General features: G+C 39.7%; 2 protein-coding genes across 11 annotated transcripts; both read left to right on the forward strand.

The window, feature by feature from the left end:
- The first annotated feature begins 505 nt into the window (after positions 1-505).
- Positions 506-7012, forward strand: LOC133714184 (TMV resistance protein N-like). 7 transcript variants are annotated; one of them, XM_062140272.1, is made up of 11 exons: positions 506-1074; positions 1434-2523; positions 2694-2744; positions 2826-3017; positions 3109-4137; positions 4262-5046; positions 5150-5308; positions 5954-6246; positions 6329-6345; positions 6446-6518; positions 6628-7012. In XM_062140272.1, the coding sequence occupies exons 1-8, from the start codon at positions 605-607 to the stop codon at positions 6120-6122; spliced, it is 3945 nt and encodes a 1314-aa protein (XP_061996256.1). In that variant the 5' UTR covers positions 506-604; the 3' UTR covers positions 6123-6246; positions 6329-6345; positions 6446-6518; positions 6628-7012. The 7 variants fall into 7 exon arrangements, with proteins under 7 accessions (XP_061996256.1, XP_061996255.1, XP_061996254.1 ...); XM_062140271.1 differs by having other exon boundaries at positions 2694-3017; positions 5954-6136; positions 6241-6345; XM_062140270.1 differs by having other exon boundaries at positions 2694-3017; positions 5954-6127; positions 6241-6345.
- Positions 7013-10868: 3856 nt separating this feature from the next.
- On the forward strand, positions 10869-19847 carry LOC133714183 (disease resistance protein RUN1-like). Of its 4 annotated transcripts, none has more exons than XM_062140263.1 (9): positions 10872-11682; positions 12337-13402; positions 13622-13972; positions 14070-16451; positions 16673-16969; positions 17073-17902; positions 18133-18255; positions 18380-18614; positions 18691-19847. In XM_062140263.1, the coding sequence occupies exons 1-6, from the start codon at positions 11186-11188 to the stop codon at positions 17754-17756; spliced, it is 5277 nt and encodes a 1758-aa protein (XP_061996247.1). In that variant the 5' UTR covers positions 10872-11185; the 3' UTR covers positions 17757-17902; positions 18133-18255; positions 18380-18614; positions 18691-19847. The 4 variants fall into 4 exon arrangements, with proteins under 4 accessions (XP_061996249.1, XP_061996247.1, XP_061996248.1 ...); XM_062140264.1 differs by having other exon boundaries at positions 18734-19847; XM_062140265.1 differs by having other exon boundaries at positions 10869-11682; positions 12337-13384; positions 18380-19847.
- The last annotated feature ends 5859 nt before the right edge of the window (positions 19848-25706 follow it).

A 25706-nucleotide genomic window follows, 5' to 3' on the forward strand; every position in this document is an offset into this window, starting at 1 on the left:
AGGTACTACGTTGATACGAAAATATGAGTCCAGGTATCACATTGATACGTTTGAAAGTTCAGGTATTATTTTGACAGTCCTCGCAGTGTCCGGACACTGTTGGTGCATTTTTCCCTAAAGGAAATCATTGTAAATGCCGTTCTAAGATTTGAATGAATACTATCTATCTTTACTCAAAAGTAAAAACTAGTTCGTTGTAGAAATAGATCGGTTCCATGCCTTGCTAGACTAGTCTGCCTTTATATCAAACTATTATATTTTTATATTAAATTAAGACAAAATTCATTTTAAATCCAAAATTCTTCCTCTATATTATATGCAATTCAAAAGACGAGATATTTTCGTTAATTGCGGTCTTACAACTCACCTGACTCATAACATTTCTTTCCTTTTCGGGTTTTGTCCGATTAATTAACTCGATTAATAAAGAGAGACTATAGAGAATACGTGAGCGCACATGATTGATAATTGTTAATTGGTCCACCTATTCCTAATAAAATAGAACACGATTCTTCCCCCACTTCTCAAGGCCGGTGGGAAACGTTTGACTAAAGCCCCCCTATCTCATTTCATTTCTTAGATCGGGCTTTTCGATCGAGGTTCCATGGCCGCTTCTTCTTCCTCTGCATCTGTCGGTCGTTGGAACTACGATGTCTTCATCAGTTTTAGAGGCGATGACACTCGCAAGAACTTTGTCGGCCATCTCTACAAAGCTCTCCGTCAGAAAGCAATCAACACCTTCATCGATTCCGACGAGCTTCGAACAGGAAACGACCCTTCAGAGCTTCTGGAAGCCATCGCCGACTCGAGGCTTTCCGTTGTGGTGTTCTCCAAACACTATGCTTCTTCCAAGTGGTGCCTCAAAGAGCTGGTCAAGATCGTGGAGTGCATGAAAACGATGAAGCAAATTGTGGTGCCCGTTTTCTACGAACTTGATGCTTCTGATATTCGGAAACCCAAAGCGAGTTTTGAGCAAGCTTTTGCTGAACATACGCATGTGGAAGAGGTGCAGAGGTGGAAGTCTGCTCTAGTTGAGGCCTCCAATTTATCTGGCTGGGATTCAATAAATTATGAGTAAATATTTCTTTCATATATACTTATTATCTGTCTAATGGAATTGTTAGAACAGAAAGTTTTTTCCTTTATAATAAGGGGTGAATAATTTAACTGGGTTTATGTTTTTTTTTCTACCATATGCTAATCAATTGGGTTTCAAGATTCTGATATATATATGGATCATCATCCTGTAAATTAACAAAGGCTACTAGGATATTAAAAGATTCCTGATTTTGGTCCGATCACATATAGTTTCAAGTTGTCGATTTATGTTTTGGTAGTATCAGTATGATATTAGTACATTAGCTCTTGCTCTGGACTTACAAAAAGAAAATTTATGTATTTTTTTTCTTTTTCTTTTTCTTAAAATATGGCAGGGATGACGCCAAGCTTATTGAGAAAATAGTCGGTGATATTTCTAAAAGATTGATCCGCGTCTCATCCAGTAAAGACAATGTTTTGGTTGGAATGGATAAACACATTGCAGAAATAGATGTACTATTGTGTCTTGGGGTGGATGATGTTCGTGGTATTGGAATATTCGGAATGTCTGGTATAGGTAAAACAACCATAGCTCGAGCTGTTTATGATGAAATCACTTGTCAGTTTGAACACTATTGCTTTCTTGAAAATGTCAAAGATGGTTTCAAGAATAAAGGTGCGGTACGTATGCAGGAAGAACTTCTATCTAGAATCCTGAAGAAAAAGGTGTGTACCTTAGGTAATTTGAATACAGGCTTCAAGATGGTTATGGAAAGGCTGAATAAGAAAAGAGTTTTGCTTGTGCTTGATGATGTGGAAAATTTTGCCCAAATTGAAGCCTTACTCGGAAAGCAATGTTCATTTGGTGGTGGAAGTAGAATAATTATAACAACTAGAGATATGCAATCACTAAGTGGAGTGCAGGAGAGATATAGTCCCAAATTTTTAAGTGATGATGAAGATCTTGAGCTTTTTATGCAGTATGCCTTCAGATCACACCAACCTGCGGGAGAGTACGATTCTCTCTCAAGGCGTGCCATAGAATATGCTCAAGGTCTGCCTTTAGCACTTAAAGTCTTGGGGGCTTTTCTTGATAGCAAAAGTGAATGCGAGTGGGAAGATGAGCTAGAAAAATTAAAGAAAATCCCACACATAGAAATTCAGGGTGTGCTTAGAACAAGCTTTGATGGACTAGATCCTTTACAAAAAGATATATTTCTAGATATTGCATGCTTCTTCAGAGGAATGGACAAAGGATATGTAACAAAAGTTCTGGAAAGTTGTGGCTTTTACCCCCATAGTGGATTACGAGTACTACTCGATAGAGCTCTCATCACGATCTCAGATGACAATAGGCTCGAAATGCATGATTTACTACAAGAAATAGGTTGGGAAATCGTCCGACGACAATCAATTAAAGAACCTGGGAAGCGCACTAGGTTGTGGGTTTTTGAAGATGTCAATCATGTGTTCACTCAAAATACGGTGAGATATTTGATCATGACCTCTAACTCCTTTTCATATCAGTACATACGTTTAGCAGAAACCTTTAACTTTAACCAAAACCCCATTTATAGGAAACATGGACTACCTTTATAATTTTAAATAAGTTTATGGTTTTTTTCACTCATGTAATTTCCACTATGGTTATCCAGGCTACAGATGCAGTTGAGGGCATAATGCTTGACTTGTCAAGATCTAAAGAGGTATACTTAAATTCTGAAGCTTTTGTTAAGATGACGAGGCTGAGACTGCTAAGAATTATCAGTGATAACCATTCACCTCAGGATTTATGTCATCCAAGTGATGTCTGTCAACAACATCTGAGTGGGAACTTCAGGTTTCTTTCTAATGAGTTGAGGATTCTCCACTGGCATGGATTCCCCTCAAAGTCTTTGCCGTCCAATTTTGAACCGACGAATCTTGTTGAACTTGACATGCATTCTAGTCACATTGAACAACTGTGGGAAGGAATCAAGGTATCGTTTTCCTTTAAAATATGAGCATGAAGTTTTAGATGCATTATGCATGTTATCTAATGCATGTTATCCTTGTTGTTTTGACATGCAGCCTCTGAAAAAGTTGACAATTATTAATCTAAGTCACTCTCAATACCTTAAGAAAATCCCCGACTTCACTGAGGCGACAAATATGAAGAAACTAATTCTTGATGGTTGTTCAAGTTTATTGGAGGTTCATCCGTCAATTTCAGCTCTTAAAAACCTTGTTGTCATGAGTCTAAAAGGGTGCAAAGCAGTTAAGAATCTTCCGGATAGCATTTACATGAAATCTCTTAAAACCCTTGATCTTTCTGGCTGCTCAAATCTTAAGATGTTTCCAGAGATCTCAGGAATTATGGATGACCTATCGGAGCTTTATTTAAATGAGACTGCAATTGAAGAACTACCGTCATCGATTGAACAGCTTCAGGGGCTAGTGTTATTGAATATGGCAGACTGCAGAAGCCTTGTCTGTCTTCCAGACAATATCTGTAATTTGGCATACCTTACAAATCTCGCTCTCTCTGGGTGCTCAAAACTTAATCGTTTGCCTGAGAACTTGGGGAATTTAGAATCCTTGATGGTCCTTGAAATAGAAAGAAGTGGTATAAAAGAACTCCCTTTTTCGATCTTACATGTGAATAAGCTCAAAAGATTATCATGTGATGGATGTAAAGAAATGATGGCACCCCTTTCATCATGGTCATCATCAATCAAAGGATATTATACTTACTCTGGTATGCTACATCTTGATTTAAGTGACTGCAATCTGATGGTATTATCAGATGGTATTGCTCATTTGTCCTCATTAAGAACGTTAGAGCTGCGCAGAAACAACTTGGAGAGCTTACCTGCAGCAATGAATCGACTTCGTTGTTTATCACATCTTGAATTAGAAGCGTGCAAGAAACTGAAATCAATACCTGAGCTTTCATCAAGTATTAGTTACATAGATGCACATGATTGCACAGCTTTGGAAACAGTTTCAACACCAAAGCCTCGCTCTTCTACAAATCTCTGCTTCACATTTTCAAATTGTCTCCAGCTGATACAAACAAATCTATTCAGGGATATTGTGGAAACTCATTCACATTATCAGGTTCCTCTCTCTCTCTCTCTCTCACACACACACACACACACACATTCTGACTCTGTTAAAGTTTAAACAAATACTTTGACACAACATTAACATTTACAAACAAATATGTTTTTTTCTTTTCTAGGGTAGCTATCTACGACCTCTTTCCTTTAGTATGTCACTTCCTGGAAGTGAAATTCCTCATTGGTTCAACCATCAGAGTAAGGGATTCTCAGTGACTGTGCAGCTACCACAGAATTGGTTCGATGATAAGTTTTTGGGATTTGCTATATGCGGTGTTAGTAACTTCAAGGGTGCTCATAATGATGCATCCGATCTATCTGCTGTTTGTTTTTGTACCTTCAAAGGAAATCATGGTGAGTACAAGTTCAGTTTTCATTTGCTTGATTGGGGTTTCAGAACAAACAGATACCTCCAGTCGGATCACATGTTCATGGGATATGTGCCATGGTCACAATATCGCTTCAGTGATGAAGGGAAGCAGGGCAATGAACGCTACTACACTGAAGTCACATTTGAGATTGTGGTAGAAAATGGAGTCTATGCACATGATGATTACAGGACAGTAATACGACGACATTGCATCACAAGTTGCGGAGTGCGTTTGTTTCATGGTAATTATATGGGACTGCAAAATCTAAGCATCACTCAGCCTAATTCTCATCATGATGGCTGTGAAATCCCATTGGACACTGTGAGGAAGAGAAAGAGAGATATAGCAGGGGTGACATTGCAGTGGGAGTGGCCTCCCGCAGAAGAGGTGTTCACTGAGCAAGAGCAAGAAGGATCCCCATCAAGGGAAGGGTCCCTGGCGGGGGAAGGGTCCTCCGCGGGCAAGAGGTCCTCGGCGGGGGAAGGGGTTCCTTCTATTCTTACTGCAGTAGCAACAGTAGAAAGTGGTGCCAATGAGTATGCTCCCCTCCCCCTCCAATTTTTGTGTTAATTATATTTTGAATAATGTGTCCCATACAACCTGCATTTCCTCCCATAACATTTGATTGTGTGTTGGCAGACGTGATGGTCCAACTATCCCTAATCGTACTAACAGAAGAAGGCGCACAAATTTGCGAAATTCGGCAACGTGGATCCGAGATACAAATCAACTTATTGATGACGGCCATGCTTGGAGAAAGTATGGCCAAAAGGAGATACTTGGATCCAGATATCCCAGGTATTTAGGATATTTTTATCATATCAAATTTAGCTATGTTTCTTGATTTTGAGGTACTATACTACTACAATATGATGCGACTGTTGTCTATGACTTCTAATTGTCTGGAAGCAGATCCCTTTCTCTTTAAAGTATGGCCCTTTTTTTTTCTTTTTTCTTTCATACTCATAAGATCAAATAGTAGCAAACAAAGAAGTGGAGACTGAAGAGTTCAAACCCAGAGCCTCTTGCAAACAAGGCTATGGTGCCATGTTAGATAACTATGAGCTGAAAAGCTTTTTTTGTCCAGGAATTGGTCAGCAATGTATTTTAACCCAACTACTTTGAACTCACCCTTTTTGAAATCTTTATTAAATACCGCATTGTACAAGCTAGAATATCCTGGACATACAAGGAATATAAGTTTTGGACTGCAATTGGCCACAAATAAATATACAGCAAGGATATATATCAGACAATAAAGGAACTTAATTTTGACCTGTAATTCACTACTTTCCTTTTCTTTCCGTTTGGATGAAGTGGCGCATCTTTTATCATTAGGAAAAAAAACCATGGTATCCCTGAAGATAATGTCACCCAAAGTCGAGATTTATAAAGTCAAAATATTTCTTTCTTCCCATAACATTAGATTATTTTTGTTGGCAGAAACTATTACAGATGCACTTATCGAATGGATCAAGGCTGTATGGCCACTAAGCACGTGCAACGCATCAGTGACGAGCCAGTATTATATAGAACTACTTACAGAGGAAATCACACATGCAGACCCGTCTCCAGCATACAGGACATAGAAGAGTTCTATTTCGCATATTAAGTCCGGTCAGTTTGGTAATTGGACAGCATGCTTCTTCCCAAGGCTGCAAATTTTGTTTGGAATTATTTGGATTGTATTCTTATGGTATTCGCTCTTCTATTCATGGTTATGTCTACAGGAAGAGGTATGTATATGTGGTACACTTGTTACCTCTGGTTTTGCTTTTGCTGCTGCTGGTTTTGAACTTTGTTTTTTTGCTTGTGCAGAAACTGTTAAAATATTGGTATGTCAATGGCATTGAACACTACAAACTCACTTGCGCTGTTATTGACACTCGCCATTTAACCGTCGTATTATCTCTAATATACTGTCTCTCTGCACAGATCAGATAAGAGGAAAGCAGGATACAAAAAGGGAGTCCTTGCAACATATGGATGGTGGAATGTTTTCTCATATGTGAGTTGGCTCGTTATGTAGCTCAGTTATCCCACTAGTTTCTTTGATATTAGTTTTAATGCCTTGAAACCAGTGATAACATTACAACCATCTCTTATTTCCATCATAGGAAGAGAAGCAAACCAAGATGAGTGCTTGATGCTAGCTGAAGGTGGAATTTGGGATGCCCTATCCAGTGGCATGGTGGCTATAACGTGCTTCTTTCATCCGAGCAATGAAATGTTTTTCTCTTCTAACAGCAACCTCGCAGCTCTGCAACATTCTGCTGCCTCGCATTGGGGCAAGGAAGTGCCATTTAAGTGTGTAATAGACACTGTAGAGGCGATATTGAAATGACGAACATTGACATGTGGATTTGCAAAGCATTTTATATCATGAATATTACTTTGAAAGAAGTAAAACAGAGTTAGTCTGGACAAGTCCACAGGGTTGACATGTACTGTAAATCACTATGCAAAAGCTTTATAAATTGCATTTCTGAGATTCTCAAAGCATTGTCATTGTTGCTGTTGTCCTTGGTTAAAACTTTGTATGGGTAAAGCTATGAGTGAAGTTTCTAAAGATAGAATCTTTCTGAAAGCTTAGGATGGTGTATGAAGCCCACCACTTGCACCTACGGTCCAGGCCCATCACATACGCCTGCACAGTCACAAACTCCAATACATACATTCTGCTCTGTTCAAAACTTCAAAATGTCGACAGTCATCGGAATCTGGGACTCCGGTCCAACCGTAACTTGTGGCAGAACGGTTGATGTTGACGATGTTGTAATCAACTATATTCGGTTGTGTTCCTGGAACTCGAATCCATATACTTGATAATCTTGTTTTGGTTGCTCAGTTTTGTTTGTGTTGCAAGAACAGAATAGTGGCGTTGCGAATTCTAATCATGGAGGATTGTGGATTGTGGTCTGTATAGCAACAAGGAAAGGTATATGTCTAATTCTCTATCTACAGATGGAATACACTATTGCCTCTCTTTTCTTTTCTATTGCTCATGTGCTGGTTTTTATATTGTGATGTTCTGTGCTCATTTAGAAACTGTGAAGATATGTCTTATGCCATTTTTGTTGTTGTTGTTGTTAATGTCGTTGGTCTCCCTCCAATTTCAGAGCTCTGCAACAGAAAGCAATCAATACTTTCATTGATTCTGAAGAGCTGAGTAAAGGCAACAAGATTTCGGAGCTACTCACAGCTATTGAGGACTCGAGGATTTCGATTGTAGTTTTATCTCAGAACTATGCCACTTCCACTTGGTGCTTAAAAGAGCTCGTCAAAATCCTGGATTGCATGGTAACAAAGAAGCATATAGTGGTGCCCATCTTCTACGAAGTAGATCCCTCTCATCTACGGAAAATCAATGGAAAATTTGCAGAAGCTTTTGCCAAACATGGAGAAAATCCTAACCTCGACAAGGAAGAGTTGAAGAGCTGGACATCCGCTCTAACTGCAATTGCGGATCTATCTGGCTGGGATTCGAGCAAATATGAGTAATCTTTCTTCAAACTCTCAATTAGTTTTAGACTTTTAGTCTCGTTTGTCTGGCCTTTTTTTCTCTCCTTTACTTCAGTGGAAATCTTACAATTTCGCCCCGTAGCTATTCTTTTAGTGTTAAAAGTTGTGATAAAATGGCGGATTCATACTGATGCTTAACTGAATTTAATTTCAAAAAATTTGAATCAACTAATCTCTATGAAGTTCATTTTTTCTTCAATTTCTATATATTTATGTGCTAACTTATGAATCTCTTCTCTTAATTGGATTGTAACCTTTTGGTTTAGTCTTATGTAGTTGGTTTGACTGATTTGACTGAGGCGATAAATCTTGAGGAACTATGTCTTAATAGTTGTTCAAGATGGATCCATCCATCCATTTTTGCTCTTTAACACCTTGTTATCCTAGATGTAGATAACATGATTATGCCTCGGTACTGTAAATCTGAGCGCTTGAACTAATTAAAAGCGAGGAGACCGATCATATGAAGTTAGCAACAAATTTTGAGATGGAAAATGTATTTTATTCTAAAATTCTGTTGTTAATGGCATTAGACAGAACAAACCAACAAACTCCTCTTATTCGCACTCACCTCAATAACTATCATCTCCTCTCTGATGAACTGTCCCTCTACACAGTTATGATAAAGAGGAAAGGAGGAAACGAAAAGGGAGTCTGGCAAAGTATCAATCGTACAATGTTATCAAAGGTGAGTTGCCTTGCTAGCTAGCTCTGTCATCTTTAATTTCTTTGATGCTAGTTTTAATTACTTGTTGCAATTTCACAGGTGATCACATCTTACGACCAGTGATAGCATTCGAACCTCATCCTTCCATCACAGAAAGGGAGAATCATATCAAGATGAGTAATTGATGCTAGCTAACAATGGCATTTGGGTGGCTAGAACATGTATCTGTCATCCAAACCAGTATCTCTTCTAAAAACAACCGCACAGCTGCAATACTACTCTGCTGCCTGGAGTTGGTTCAGAGAAGTCTTGATGATGATATATGTCGTCGTGCACTGTAGTCTGCAATGACAAACATTGACATGTGAATCTGCAAGCATTTTATGTCATGAATGTTACTTTTGGGAGAAGAAAAACACAGTTACTCTGGACAAGTCCACAAGGTTGACATGTACTGTAAATCACTATGCAGTAGCTTCATAAATTGAGCTCCTAGGATTCCGGACTCATTGCCATTCTGGCTTCTGTTCTTGGTTTAAACTTTGTATTTTATGTGAAGTCATAAAGAACAAAAACAAAAAGATTGAATCTTTCTGAAAGCTCAGGATGTTGTTAGTGTATTAATCAAATCTTAATAAAGCCCACCACTTCCACTTGCAATCCAAGCCCATCACTTCACCATATACATACGCCTACACAAACTCCAATCCATACATTTACCGCCGTCTGCTCTCACAAACCTTACCGGTTCAATGTTGACAACCATCGGAATAGGGGACACTGGTCCGACCGGAAGTTGCCGCAGACCGGTTGATGATGATTTAGTAGTAGTAGTAGTTCACTGTACCACATTGGATTTTGCTTTCACGATTTGGCAATCTGCAGCCTACACTATATACGGGTATGGTCCTCCAACTCAAAGCCATTTGCTTCATAATTTTTTTTTTTTTTGGTTGCTCAGTTTTTAGTGAGTTTATGCTGATTGAGTTTGTTTTAATTCAATTTTTGTTTCTGATGCAAGAACAGAATAGTGGCTTTGCGAATTCTAAGCATGGAGAGTTGTAGATTGTGGTCTCTACAGGGAAATGTATGTCTGTCTCTAATTCTCTATCTACATATGGAATACACTATTGCCTCTTTTTCTTTTGGGTTTCCGGGTTCATTTGCATTTGCTCATGTGCTGGTCTTTATCTTTTGATGTTTTGGTATTGGAAACAATGTGATGAGTTGGTTTAACTATGAAATCTTTCCGGCACTTGGTCATGTATAAGCTTTGGTTGTTATTGATCCAGGTTCTTGTATGAAACTTGTGTACTCTGGTTGGCCATCTTCTCCTTGTGTTTGAACCTTGCTGATTCAGTAGTAATATTTTCAAAAACTATACTTAACCAGAAAAAGAGAGAGAAAGGGAGTGTTTCTTACTGACTGGAAATATGGGTTTGAATACAATGAAGAAAGAGCTGCTCTCCACTCTTTTTAAGTTGCCCTGACCATTACTGAATGCTGATATCCACCTCAGCTTAACAACTCAAATTGTAAAAATTAAAAAGCTTAGACTATCTGATTAACTACCCCATACCTCATCTCTATAGCTAGACTGCTCTGATTGCTGAAGTTCCAACTCCAAAAAGATTGATAATTAAGAATCTTGATCTTGCTGAAATCAGGAGAGAAGAACATACAGTTTATTATATGTTCATATGAATTTTCGATACCCTGAGCTTTTTATACATATTATCATCAAATTAACTTGGGCCTTTGGAGTCTCTAATTCGTTCTGCTCGTGAATAAACGATCCTTCTGAAAAGAGCCATGAACTTGAAGCTCTCTAATTAGCCTCCTCTGCTTTTTACCATAATCTTCTAGTTAGTGGTCAGCATTAGAACACAAGCAAAATATGTGTACTAAACTGTAGAATCCACATAAACTTAATCATTAGAACAATTCATAGTTACTTGACACCGCATGGCTTTTATAGTATATTTAAGCTGCCAGTTCTATGATATTTTGTATTTTGTTGTATTGCTGTGTTGTGTTGTGTTGTGTCTGAGGCTCCGAGAATATGTTCTTCTTTCTTCCGGCTCATGGGGTATCAGTATATATGGGCCTTATAATACCTTGCCAAACCACACCACACACTTGGAACCAGTCTCCAATGGTGCAAGCTACCAGACCAGGTCACCTTTCTTCACACTTTTTGTTAGGTGGCCAATCCAGTTCATACAAAAGTTTGTTGGGGTCAACCAAAACAAAATAAGCAAGTTGTGTATTATTAATAGAGAAAATAAAGAAATGAATGCATCATGTTGATTGTCATTAGGTTACTGGCGCCACACTAAGCAGAGCATCTTCTTCTTTTCTTTGGTCAAAGAAGCACAGCTTCTCATATTAGGCCCTCAGTTCCAATCAGAAAATCGAGTGTTTCAAATCCGGCGTTAGGCCACTCATCGCTCTTTGACCAGATTCGATCTTGTGCTTATCAATAAATGGCTGCTGCTGCTGATTCTTCTTCTTCTTCTTCTTCACGCATTCGTGGCAGTTATGATGTCTTCTTGAGTTTTAGAGGGTTCGACACTCGCAAGATCTTTGTTGGCCATCTTTACAATGCTCTACAAAGGAAAGCACTCGCTACCTTCATAGATACTGAAGAGCTTGGAAAAGGGGACGTTCTCGGGGTGCTACTGAAAGCTATTGACGCGTCAAAGCTTTCGGTGGTAGTTTTATCTGAGAACTTTGCCTATTCCAAATGGTGCTTACTGGAACTCGAAAAAATCGTGGAATGCATGGAAACAAAGAATCATATAGTGGTTCCCATTTTCTACCAAGTAGATCCGGCTGATGTTCGTTATGTGAGGGGAAGTTTCAGCAAAGCGTTTGAACAACATGAGCACAAGTCCAGGGGGACCCCCGAAGAACGGAAGCGGTGGAAGTCTGCTCTAACTAGAGCCGGCTATATTAACGGCTGGGATTCCCGCAAATATGAGTAATGTTTCTTCATACTGTTCCAGCTATTATTTACAACAACTGATAACATTAGGACTAGGATAAGCAAAAACACCAAACAATAGTCAACTACACTATCATCACTAGGCTAGTAGGCAGCTAAAAACATGAGTATACATCATACAATAAATACAAAACTTTCTTGTCAGACCCAAAATATGAGGCATCTGCACAATTTTTGATTTTGCTGGCATAGAACATAGCTGCACAGTTTCTTTTTATCCTAGTTCTAAATTAGGAAGGTTAATTATTTATTTATTTGTTTATTAAACTTTTCCTTAGGCCTCCCTTTGCTTCGGGACGGCCCTGATCAATATCTTCAACAGGAATCTCGAGAGTGCAGAATTTTAAGGATGTTAAGTGAATCCCTGAATAGTTGTAGTTTTAGGTCAGTAGTTAGTGTCTCATTAATTTAGTCTTAACTGGAGAATTACATCATAAAGCATGCATCTCCAAGTAGCTTGTTCCATCTAACAAACTATTTGGCTGATTAGGATTTTGATCCTTTTGGTTTATATCCTATTTGGTCTATATATCCTATGATAAAGGGATCTGACTATTTGACTAACTACTTATCAATAGTTCATTACTAACTGCAACTGTATGACATAGTACTGTTTTTCAATTTTGTCAGGGATGATGTCAAGCTTATTGATGATGTTGTTAAAAATATTTTAAAACAGTTGAGCAACATCAGGGAAAGTAAATCCAATGATGACTTGGTTGGAATGGATTCCCACATAAGCAACATGAAGTCTCTATTAAGTGCTTATGGGTCAGGGGATGTCTGCATTGTTGGAATATGGGGTATGGGTGGTATAGGGAAGACAACCATTGCTAGAGCTGTTTATGAGGAAATGTGTGGAAACTTTGATCACCATTGCTTTCTTTATAACGTCAAGGAAGATTTCAAGAGAAAAGGTGAAGCAGGAATGCAGGAAGAACTTCTATATAGAATCTCAAGGGAAAATGGGCAGCACTTAAGTTCCAAAATGATTATGGAAAGGCTTAGTGGGATAAAACTTTTGCTTGTTCTTGATGATGTGGACAGTTCTGATCAAATTGATGCCCTACTTGGAAAACAATGTTCATTTGGTCGTGGAAGTAGAATCATTATAACGACCAGAGATAAGGGCCTACTTAGAGAATTTGATGTATATGAACCGGGATATTTAGATGAAGATCAAGCTCTTGAACTCTTTAAGAAGTATGCCTTCAGAACAATCGAACCCTTAACAGAATACGATCATCTCTCACAGCATGCCATAAAATATGCTCAAGGTCTGCCTTTAGCACTTAAAGTCTTGGGAGCCTCTCTCTATAAGAAAAGTGTACGTGAGTGGGAAGTTGAGTTTGAAAAAATAAAGAAATGCCAGCACCTGGGAATTGAGGGTGTACTAAGGACAACCTTCGAAGGACTAGATCATCTACAGAAAACAGTACTTCTAGATATTGCATGTTTCTTTAAAGAAATGAAAAAGGACTATGCAACAGAAATTCTGGAGGCTTGTGGCCTCTTTCCCATAAGTGTATTACCAGTTCTAGTTGATAGAGCTCTTGTGACAAGCACTGGATACTATGTTGTGTTGACAATGCATGATTTACTATTGGACATGGCCTTGGGAATTGTCCGTCGAGAATCAAGCCTCAGTAGGTTGACGAGTTCTGATGAAATTGAGGAGGTGTTAACTCAAAACACAGTGAGATATGACTATAAATCTATTTATTCTTGATGACTTTTTTTTTTCATGTGAAATATCTGAACAGGGAGCTGCCGAATACAGCAGCAAAGCCTAACATGTGAAATACTAGAATGCTTCAATTTTGACCAAACTCAAATTCATAAACATGTATTAGTTTATAACTGGAAATAACGTTTTGGATATTTGCACTGATGAACTTTTTACTTTGTTATCCAGGATACGAAAGCAGTTGAAAGTATAGACCTCGACTTGTACCACTCAAAAGGCATACGCATAAATGCTAAAGCTTTTGTTCACATGACGAAACTAAGACTGCTTAGAATCCGATATAACCGATCCATAGACTTTGTTGATGATTATTATGGTTCACGGGGGGAATTATACCATCTAATTGATGACTGTAAACAACAAGTGAGTGGGGAGTTAAAGTTCCTTTCTCACGAGTTGAGGTGTCTCATCTGGCATGGATGCCCCCTGAAATCTTTGCCATCCAATTTCAACCCAAAGCATCTAGTTGACCTTGACATGCGTTCTAGCCGCATCAGACAACTTTGGAAAGGAACCAAGGTACAATGCTCATTTACATTCTTTATTTTAGAAGGCAGTTAAGTTTTTAATGGCTCGTATGCTATTTAATGCATGTTTTACTGGTACACACATGCAGCTTCTGAAGAAGTTGAAATACATTGATTTGAGTCTATCTCTATACCTTAAGGAGACGCCCGACTTAACTGAGGCCACAAATCTTGAGAAAGTAAACCTTGAAGGTTGTACAAGTTTATTGGAGGTTCACCCATCCATCTCTGATCTTAAGAACCTCGCTTTCTTGAGTCTAAAAGGGTGCAAAGAGCTTAAGATTCTTCCAAGCAGCTTCTGTATGAAATCTCTTAAGACCCTTGAGCTTTCTGGCTGCTCAAATCTCGACAAATTTCCTGAGATTTCAGAAGTTATGGCCGAGCTACCACGGCTTTCTTTAGATAAGACTGCAATTAAAGAACTGCCCTCATCAATAAAAAATCTTAGGGGGCTTGTCACTTTGAGCCTAAAAGATTGCAGAGAACTTGAGAGTCTCCCGAGCAGCATTTGTGAACTCAAGTCCCTTAGATATGTTACTCTCTCCGGGTGTTCTAAGTTTAAGGTGTTTCCAAAAATTGTGGGGGTAGAAGATATGAAAGGATTAATAGAGCTTCATATGGATGGAACGTCTATTGAAGAGTTTCTGCCACCAATTTCAGCTCTTGAAGAACTTGTTGTCTTGAGTCTAAGAGATTGCGAACAGCTTAAGAGTCTTCCTAGTAGCATTCATATGAAATCTCTTGACACGCTTATTCTTTCTGGATGTTCTAACCTTCAGAAGTTTCCGGAGATCTCAGAAAAAATGCGGAGGCTCTCAGAGCTTCATTTAGATGATATTGCAATTGTAGAACTGCCGCTGTCAATTAAAAATCTTTGCCAGCTGGAATCTTTGAGCCTTAAAGATTGTGGAGAACTCAAGAGTCTTCCAAGCAGCATTTTTGAACTTGAGAGCCTCAGTATGATTACTGTCTCTGGTTGTTCAAAGTTTAAGGTGTTTCCACAAAATGAAGAAGATTTGGAAGGACTACAAAAACTTGTTACATTGAGGCTGGAAGATTGCGGAGAACTTAGGAGTCTGCCGAGCTGCATTTGTCAACTCAAGTCCCTCAGATTTGTTGCTCTCTCTGGTTGTTCGAAGTTTGAGGTGTTTCCGGAAATTTTAGAAGATATGGATGAATTAAGAGAGCTTCATTTGGATGGAACGTCTATCAAAAACCTTTCCCCATCAATTGAACGGCTTAAGAGGATTATGTTATTGAACATGAGAAACTGCAGAAGCCTCATCTTTCTTCCTGAAAATATCTGTAATTTGTCATACCTTACAGGTCTCACTCTCTCAGGGTGCTTGAATCTCCATAACTTGCCCAAGAACTTGGGGAAATTAGAATCCTTGGTGGATCTTGAAGTACAGGGAAGTGGTATAGAGCAACCATTCTCTCTCTTGCATCCAAAGAAGTCACCATCATCATCAGCCAATTGCTTAGTTGGCATGGATCGCCATATAAATAAAATGCAATCGCTATTATGTCTTGATCAGGTGGATGATGTTCGTATTGTTGGAATATGTGGAATTGGGGGTATCGGCAAGACAACCATTGCTACAGCTGTTTATGATAAAATTGCTCCTCAATTTGAACACCATTGTTTTCTTGAGAATGTCAAGGAAGGTTTCATAAAGCATAGTGCAGAACAAATGCAGGAAGAACTTCTGACCAGAATCTTAAAGGTAAAGGTGCAGAGTTTAAGCATTTTGAACAGAGGCTCCAATATGCTTATCGAAAGGCTAGGTATGAAAAAAGTTCTAGTTGTTCTTGATGATATAGACGATATAACCCAGATTGAAACTCTGCTTGAAAAGCCATATTCATTTGGTGGTGGGAGTAGGATCATTGTAACAACTAGAAAGGAAGAAATAATGAGTGGATTTAAAATATATCGTCCCCAGCTATCAAATGTTGAAGCTGTTGAACTCTTCAGACATTTTGCCTTCAGAACAAATAAACCCTCAAGAGGGTATGGTGATCTGTCACGGCGTGCCACACAACATGCTCAAGTGCCTTTAGATCTTAAAGTCTGGGGAGCTTTTCTTTTCAACAAAAGTATACATGAGTGGGAAGATGCCTTGACGGATAAGCACACGGTTTATTGGGTGCTAACAACACACTTTTATGGCCTACATTACTCAGAGAGGAACATATTAATAGATGTTGCATGGTTCTTTGAAGGAATGAAAAAAGAGTATGCAACAAAAATTCTGCACGGTTGTGGCCTCTTTCCCTATAGTGCATTAAGAGGTCTAATTGATAGATCTCTCATATCTATCTCAGAAAGGGACGGGACTATCAAAATGCATGATTTACTACAGGGGATTGTTCGGGATTGTGTTCGCCACGAAGATGAACATGAACCTGGGAACCGCAGTAGATTAGAGGGTTACCAGGGAATTAGGTGTTTGTCAACTCAAGACCAGGTGAGATATTGATATCTATGACGAATTCCTTTTTCATTTGTAACATCTTTATAAAGCTTCAACATGTAATTCTTTTGTCGAAAGTTTCATTATTAACCAAAATTTCCATTGAAAGTCAACTTTGACAAAAAATTAATTTGTAGGAGATGTGTGTTAACTTATGATCTTCTATATGGATCTGCATATTTGCACTGACAGAATTTTCACTATTGGTTATCCAGGTTACTAAAGCAGTTGAAGTTATAACCCTTGATCTGTCAAACTCAAAAGAGGTATACTTCATTGCAGAGGCTTTTGTTACAATGAAGAAATTAAGACTGCTCCAAATTTATGATAACGGCTCCATTAACTGTAAACAACATGTGATTGGAGACTTTGAGTTTATTTCTCATGAGTTGAGGTGTCTCATCTGGCATAGATACCCCGTAAAGTCTTTGCCATCCAATTTTTACCCAAAGAATCTTGTCGACCTTGACATGCGTTTTAGTCGCCTTGAACTACTTTGGGAAGGAACCAAGGTACAATCATTATTTACTGGTATTTCTTTTAAATGAAAATTATGGTTTAGATGCCTTGTCTGTTATTTAATGCTTGTGTTTTCCTGGTTGTTTTGACATGCAGCTTCTGAAGTACTTGACATTCATCAATTTAAGTCACTCTCAGTATCTTAAGGAAATCCCTGACTTAAGCACGGCTCCAAATCTTGAGAAGCTAATTCTTGATGGTTGTACAAGTTTATTTGAGGTGCATCCATCCATTTGGAATCATAAAAACCTCATTTTCTTAAGTCTAAAAGGTTGCAGACAACTTGAGATTCTTCCAACCAACATCCATATGAAATCTCTTAAGACCCTTAATCTTTCTGGCTGCACAAATCTTGAGAAGTTTCCGGAGATTTCAGAAGTTATGATGGAGCTATCAGAGCTTGGTTTAGATGAGACTGCAATTAAAAAACTGCCCTCATCAATTGAACGGCTACAGGGGCTTAATGTATTAAGTATGAGAAACTGCACGAGCCTTGTCTCTCTTCCAGACAGCATCTGTAGTTTGGCACACCTTACATTTCTCAATCTGTCTGGGTGCTCAAAACTTTCCGACTTTCCTTACAGCTTGAGGAATAATACACAATCATTGACAATCAGTGGTTTAGAAGAACTCACATTCTGTATGAGAAACAAAGAAATAGAAAGTGAGATTTCATCAGATGAGTTCTTCAGTCTCTCTGAGAATTCATCGGAGTCGGGGGAAGAGGTTGATGGAAAAGAAGAGAAAGTGGAGATGGGAGGGGGTAGTGCAAAGGGATGATTGCTCCACGGTAGGAGGGATGTTGGGGGCCTTATACTGCTTCTTGAGTTGGATGCATGGACTATATGTTCGAGGAAAAGGGAGACTGGGTCGCCGGATTCACGGGATTGTCCAGGAATCGTTACATTAATTAGCCATATAGATAGGTATACATTAATTAGCTTTATGTTGTCTCTTTTCCTTTTCTTATTTCATGGCCAATACTTTGTTTTCCCAGTATTATTCTCAGCTTTTTTTTTTTTTTTTTTTGAATGATTAATATAGTCTTAAGCCTACGTCAAGCTTAGGAAATTGAGGTTTACTATCCCTTCTGTATTTTAGGAAATGAGAATTTTTTATTTATGAAGAGTGAAGGGATCTTGTGATTCATATGCAGGTCTTCACACTTTGCAAACAACTAATGCACCGAATCGTCTCACTGAACACCCATGTCGGTGCTCCTCCCGCTGCCTTGAGTCAATTGCAGCTATTTTTTTGTTCATTGATTGCAAATTAACAGGTGAGACCAGTGTCCCCGTTTTGAAACCAGTGATTACGTTACAACAATATATTTCCAACACAGAAAGATGAAGATGTAATACTTGATTCTAACTAATGGTTGAATTTTGGAAATGCCTTATCAGATGAATGGCTCGCAGGGTAGCTAACACATGTCTTGGACATAAGGATTTTCCCTATGGCTCCAAGCATCCACTGTATTTGTCATCCTATTACATCAATGAAACCAGATTGATTGTTCTCTTCGCAAAGGACTTGCTTTGGGTCCGTGGAAGTTTGTGACAATATGAGTGTCATAGTAGTTGATTTGAACAGATCCAAGAGAGAAGGCAAAGCTGAAATTGCAGTTGTTTGGTCAAGGTACACAGTGGTAGATAAAATGCTTGAAATGTTGTGTTATTTGGGAATGCTTATAGCAATTTCCTTGTTTAACTAGTTGATGCATGTCTGGTGTCGCTGTGTGGTATTTGGAATGCAAGGAATGCAATTGTTTGGAGAGGTGGCAGTGGTGATTCAAGGTTAAATGTTCAGAGGGATCGGTACTTATATTGATGACTTTTGCGGGTTCAGACTGTGTATCCAAAGAGGCAACCAAGTCAACTTAGTAACCGGCAGTCCTCCATCTGCGAGTATAAAGTTGAATTGTGACTGTTGGCGCTTGTGGGAGTGGAATTGTTGGCTTTGAGGGCTGGCGTGCTACTTGCAAGGCGACATCACTAGGCTCATACTGATTATGAGTGTGATGGTGCTCTATGATGAATGTAGTGTCTCGCATGGACGCCAATACTTCCTTCTCGGATCAAGAGGGCAATGGAGCTGCACACAGTTTAGCTCCCTTTGGTTCCTTTTCTGCAGAGACTATTTCTGGTTAGGAAAATGAGCCTGTCTGCCTGTGTTGCCGTGTTGGCAACATCTTCAAAGCACATGGATTTCTTGCATTGCAATTTGCAGGTGAGTAATATTGTCTTATTTGTTCTTGTTGGACCGGACTATACTCAATGGATGTCGATTACTTCTCAACTACAGACCCGGCCCAACTCTCAACCCGGACCAATCGTCCTCTAAGATTTTAGTGATGTCGGAACATTAATTAAACAATGGCTTTTCCTATGCCTAATCAGTACACCACAATCTGCATTCATCAATGACTTTGGTCCTAAATCTAAGAAAGTTGGAGCAACTTCTTAACCAAAAAAGAGGCAAAACCTAGTAATTGTTTAAGTATGAACATAATTTAACAGAGAGAGAGAGAGAGAGAGTAATGAATCATTGAATCTGAATTGTGTTTATTCATCTCATACAAGGGTGTATTTATAGGAAATACTTTGTAGTGTGAATGCTCAAAGAGGAAACCAATTTGGTAACCATGATCTTTGGCTTGTAAATCAACAATGGCTGCTGCAAAGATCACAGCTGCAATTCCAATAGTAAGGGCTGCCATGTTTGTTGCTTTCCCATTTACTTTATGCTACACAAGTCCTCATACCTATGTTATACACTCAAGTACTTTGTTCTATACACTCAAGTACATATTTACATGATATAGACATTTATACTATGACTCATACTATGACTCATACAACATGACTCATACAATATGAGTCATATATACTACAACACTCCCCCTTGGATATTTCATGTTAATAGTATTGTCTATGCCGTGCGCTTCGAAGTTGCCTCGTTAAAAACCTTGCCAAGTAATAAAACCCTGTGGGAAAAAACAACCTTGGTCGAAGGAGAAAAAGAGCACAACGCGCGTTGAGTGTGGAGTAGTAATATCACAGCTTCGGAGATAAGTGGAGTCTTCTTATCAGCATCATAAGTAGGTAATATGTCTACGAGAGGGATGCAAATAGAGTTGCTGCAACAAAACCTTGCCCGGAAAACCCAGTGGGAAAAACCCGTGGTCGAAGGTAAAAGATGAGCAAAAGCATATATGTTGAATCAAAACATCTTCAGGATGTAGTATAAGTGGGGCGACCATGCTAAAGATGTGCCTCGTTAAAACCTTGCCAGGTAACAAAACCCAGTGGGACAAAATAACCCTGGACGAAGGACAAAAAGAGTACACGATGGTCAAGTGGGTATGCTTCTGGATACTCCCCCTGATTTCAACATCTCCTTTGTGTCTCCCAAACGTGGTGCTTCTCTCGTTGCCTCATTAAAAACCTTGCCGAGTAATAAAAACCCTGTGGGACAAAAAATAATCTCGGTCGAAAGGGAAAAAGAGCACAACACACTCTTCACGTTTTGAGACCATATATGTAGACATCCCCCCCTCTTATTGATCTTTGAGGAGAGTCTGTTATTGCTGATTTTATGCTTGATGTTGTCGCTTTTCATGCAGCCTTGCTTCATTTGTTTCAAAATAAGCAGCATTATCTTAAATGCTTGTAGGCTCATCTTGTGGTAGACTTCAAACCACAACTATTCGAACATGCGTAACTATGGATCCAATCCATATACATTCACGAACCACTTCGTGAAGAGCAATAATCTCTGCATCGTTCGAAGATATAGCGACTAAGGTCTATTCTATAGACCTTCAAGATATCACGGTCATACCCATGGTGAACACTTCACCAGTCTGGGAAGACCTTTGTATGGGTCAAGAGATACCCAATATCAGCAAAAACCTTCCAAAACACTTATGTCGTTTTGGGGTAGGGATAGAATACGCAGGCCAGCGTTTGGCGGCGTTTCTGGTGTGTGATGGATCTGAATCCATCATCTCTCTATAGGGATAGAATAAGCCCATATCGATCGTATATCTCAAGTACCGAAAGATATCTTTTTACACCAATCTAATGGCGTTGCGTTGGCGCAGAGCTATACCTTTAGCTAACAAGTTTATGGCAAAGTGAGATGTCCAGTCTTGTGCATTGAGCTAAGTACAATAATGCGCTTTATTGTACTTGAGTAAGGCACTTCAGCCTCTCTAGCACATCTTCGTCTGATCATCCATTCAGACGAAGAGGATCCTTTTCAGGATCAAGACTACGAATGATCATGGGGTGCTTGAAGGCTTGACCTTGTCAAAATGCCTAAGCATCTATCAACACGGTGCTCAAGTTCAAAAACCAAGGCTTAATTGTGTTTCCCCAAAAATCCTTCATCTCAAACTCGGATTTCAAGTGTTCAACGGTTTCCCTTAACTCATTAAGGGCTTCTAATGAAGATCATGTCCAACATGAAAACCGTGATAGAATCCGAAACTTGTTATGGAAACGCACGGGCATATCCCTTCCCAATCAAGTAGTCACTTTAGTGAGCGTTTCAATTCTATTGCAAACGCGCTCCGTGGTCTAGAGCCACTTGATTTGGGTAAATAAAGTTTCACTATGAACTTTCATGTATATTCCGTATCTAGATCCCCATAGAGATACGTAGTGACCACTTTTATAAGCTGCATGTTCAGTTATTTGGAAACTACCAAACTGACAGGGTAGTGGATGTAATGTCATCCATTACGTGAGAATATGTCTCATCGTAGTCAATTCCAGGGCGTTTTGTGAGAAGCCTTGTGCCATAAGGCGAGATTGCCATCTCGTTTTCTCAACACGCTTTCTAACGAAGACCCATTAATCAATAGGTTTTATGTAAGGAGGTGTTGGCATCACTGGCTCAAAGACCTTCCTCTTTGTTTAATCTGGATCGCATCTTTCCATTTAGGCTAAATTTCTCTACGTTGGTATTCATGCTTCAACGGAGCGTGGTTCGATATCATCGGTCTCAACAAACTCATGCGCAACAGAATGCGCAACTACATCATCAATTATGATGGAGTTTCTATTCCACGTCTCATGTACACTAGTGCAATTTTCATAGAGCTCTATATTCTCAGGAATAGGTTCTGACGTTGAGGCGTCCCCCAACGATAACCATAATTCAGAAGATACTCATGAGACGGATGTTGAGTGTCGATGATCTAAGGATGCCAAAATATCCTTCGAATCCACGGGCTTCCCACGCATCCTAGCTAGGGCCATGGCCTGTAACGCCAGAGTGCCACTTTCTATGACGTTGGCGCCTTGCCTACCTCTGTGTAGGGTGGCGCTACGTCCTCTTATAGGGACGTCCTTCCTTGCAGGCATTTGTGCAGCAAATGTGTGTGATCTCGTCACTTTAATAGGGATCGAGATGAGACATAGTGGGGACAGACCACGACAATTCCTGTCGTTCCTGCTGAACATTCGTGTTCTTATCTCCCCCTAACGACGGGAAGACTGTCTCATCAAAGTGACATCCGTAAATCAGACGGTAAGGAGATCGCCTTGCAAGGGCATTAAGTGGCGAACGATTGTTGGAGTCTCAATTCCAACTAAGTTGCTCACTTGTTTTTAAGGACCTACCATAGGCGCTGTGGCGGCGCAATTGGCACATAAATGGCTCACATTGGCACATAAATGACTCACTCGAATGTGCGTAAGTACAAAATATTTGTACCCAGTCACTAGCTGTAACGCAGGGATACATTGAGTGGCGGTAGGTCATAGAGGAATTAGCATAGTTGTATGCGATATTGCATCACCCCAAGCGGATATAAAGAGATTGGTGCGCATCGCCAATGTCTGAACTACCATCGTAGTTATTTCCACGAGACCATTTAGGTGTGTATATGGGAATGTGATGTCCAACATCACTCCCTTTGCAATAACCATCGAAAATCTTCGATGTATACTCACTAGCATAGTCAAAATCCAATTGACTAAATAGGATGATCCGGGGAGTGAGCCCGTTGTCATATTATATGTGCTATGAGTATAGCATAAGAAGCTTTTATAGATGGACAATGGCACAACACGTGATTAGTGTGTTTGCGTGTCAACCAACATCATGAGATATTTAAACGTCCGCAAGTTGGTTGAATAGGTCCACAAATATCACCTTGGATTCTTTGCAAGAATGGTATATTTTCTTTAGTGTCCTTTGCATAGGATGGTCTCAATCCTATTTTTTCTAAATAGCAAGCTTTGCAAAACGAATGATATCTTTTAGAAGTAACTCTTTGGACCAATCTTTGGTTCGTACTTCTTTTTGTTGTGAAGAATGGATGTCCGTGTGAAGTCTTTAATATACGGAGCATCATATCACAACCTGGATATCTCAAACGTTCTTGCCAAAGCCTATATGTGTCAGAATCCCATAAGTCATCTCTTATGACATGGTTTGATTCAATGACTTGAATAGTGGTTGTATACAACCCACTAGAACGACACATAAGTTTTTCTAATACTCGTTTATGTCCGTAGTCATTAGAGGTAATGCAAAGGAATCTTTGTCCATTCTCACAATGTGTTTCCACATGAAAACCATTGGCTCTTATACCTTTCAAATAATAAAGTTCGGAATTTAACACATGTCCATGACATTGAATAATAATGCGACACTTTATTAATAAGGAAAATAACCAATGATTACATCAAAGTTTTCCCAAAGTCTATTCCATAATAAAATCAAATTTTTAGACAAATTGTAGTTTACTCAATCCGTTTGGTAACTCCAATGAAATATGACCAGGAAAGTAGAGAGATGTTGGTGGAGTGAGGCTCGCTTAAGTACCCCGATCTCAATTACTTTCCTAGACATCATACTACAATGGATGCGCCACATGAGAAAGAGTTTTAATACAATTGTCATTTGACTAAGGCACATTTGCCGTTCTTGGAAAATAGAAAGGACTATTCTAATTAAAGTCTGCGGCATCCTCGTGCTCTTTATCTGCAGCTTTAAAGTCCTCAGTGGTGAGAGTGATCTCTTCACCATCTTCATCTTCAGCAAGATTGATATCTTCATCTTCAGCAAGATTGGTTTCTTGCTCTCTCAATTGCCTATACTCCTTGTAGCTTTCAGCTAGTTTGGGTACTTGCATGGCATTGCTTGAACCAATGCTCAATTGATCCACATCGATGACACATGTCATTGTGGTTACCTCCCTTTATTTGAGGTGCAGGTTGCCCACGTTGTGGATATTGCCAAAGCGCTACCCATAGGTCTCTTGCATCCTTGATCGACATGTACTCTAACTGAGAGATTTATCCATGTGGTGTCGCATCAAGATAAGTGATTGAGCATGCTTTGTGGGTGTTCGTTGGAACACAAGGCCCTGGTCAGGTGCCTGGATTATGGGCAATATCCCACTCGCAGTGAGATGGTTCTCAACGTCGGTTACCCAGCCATGGTATTCCGAGCCTGTTGAGTCAAGCATTGGAAAGTCGAGTCTAGGTTCATTCGACATCCTGAGAAATAGGAAGAGAAGATATAATAGTTTCAGAGTCTATACTTCCACGAAAACTAAAATAATAAGATTTCCGAGCTATGCTACCAAGAAATCAATTTCCAAGAATATTTGGATTTAGACCAAACAATGATGTTTGCGGACGCTCTTAGTCCGAATATTATGAACACTCTTAGTTCATTGATTTACGAACACTCTTAGTCCGTTTAGCGTGAATCCCCACGATTTCGCTTTTAGTCCATAAATTGATACTTGCGGACGCTCTTAGTCCGAATATTGTGAACACTCTTAGTTCATAGATTACGAACGCTCTTAGTTCGTTTAGCGTGAATTTCTATAATTCCGCTTTTAGTCGATAAATTGATACTTGCGGACGCTCTTAGTCCGAATATTGTGAACACTCTTAGTTCATAGATTACGAACGCTCTTAGTTCGTTTAGCGTGAATTTCTATAATTCCGCTTTTAGTCGATAAATTGATATTTGCGGACGCTCTTAGTCCGAATATTGTGAACACTCTTAGTTCATAGATTACGAACGCTCTTAGTTCGTTTAGCGTGAATTTCTATAATTCCGCTTTTTGATTACAAGTCCCTGAAAAGAAGAGAAAAGGAATACAAACTCAAAAACAGGAACTTTTATTAATAAATACCTCGAAATAGTATTGTCGGAAAATCACTTAAAAGTGTCCGAAAGTCGCCGGAAAAGTGTCCGGAAAGTCGCCGGAAAGTGTCCGGGAAGTTGTCGGAAAGTCGCCGGAAAAGTGTCCGGGAAGTCGCCGGAAAAGTCGCCGGAAAAGTGTCCGGAAAATGGCCGGAGGGTGGCCGGAAAAGTGGCCGGAGCAGTGGCCGGAGGATTGCCGGAACAGTGGCCGGAGGAAGTGTCGGAAACTTGCTCGACAGATGGCTCGGCAGGTGCTCGGCAGCTGCTCGGCAGCTGCTGCTCAGGTGCTCGGCAGCTGCTGCGCAGGCCCTCGGCAGGTGCTCGGCAGCTGCTGCGCAGGCCTTCGGCAGGTGCGCGCAGGCGCTCGGCAGCACTTCGGCAGATGCGCGCAGGCGCTCGGCAGCACTTCGGCAGATGCGCGCAGGCGCTCGGCAGCACTTCGGCAGCGGTCCAAAACTTCCGGCAGCCGGTTCAGGCGGTTTCCGGCCGGTTTTGGCGGTTCTAAAACCGGTTCTGGGCTTCTTGGATCAAGGGCTTTGATATGAGCTAGGG

The sequence above is a fragment of the Rosa rugosa genome, chromosome 6 (assembly GCF_958449725.1).
Source record: "Rosa rugosa chromosome 6, drRosRugo1.1, whole genome shotgun sequence".
NCBI classification, from domain to species: Eukaryota; Viridiplantae; Streptophyta; class Magnoliopsida; order Rosales; family Rosaceae; genus Rosa; species Rosa rugosa.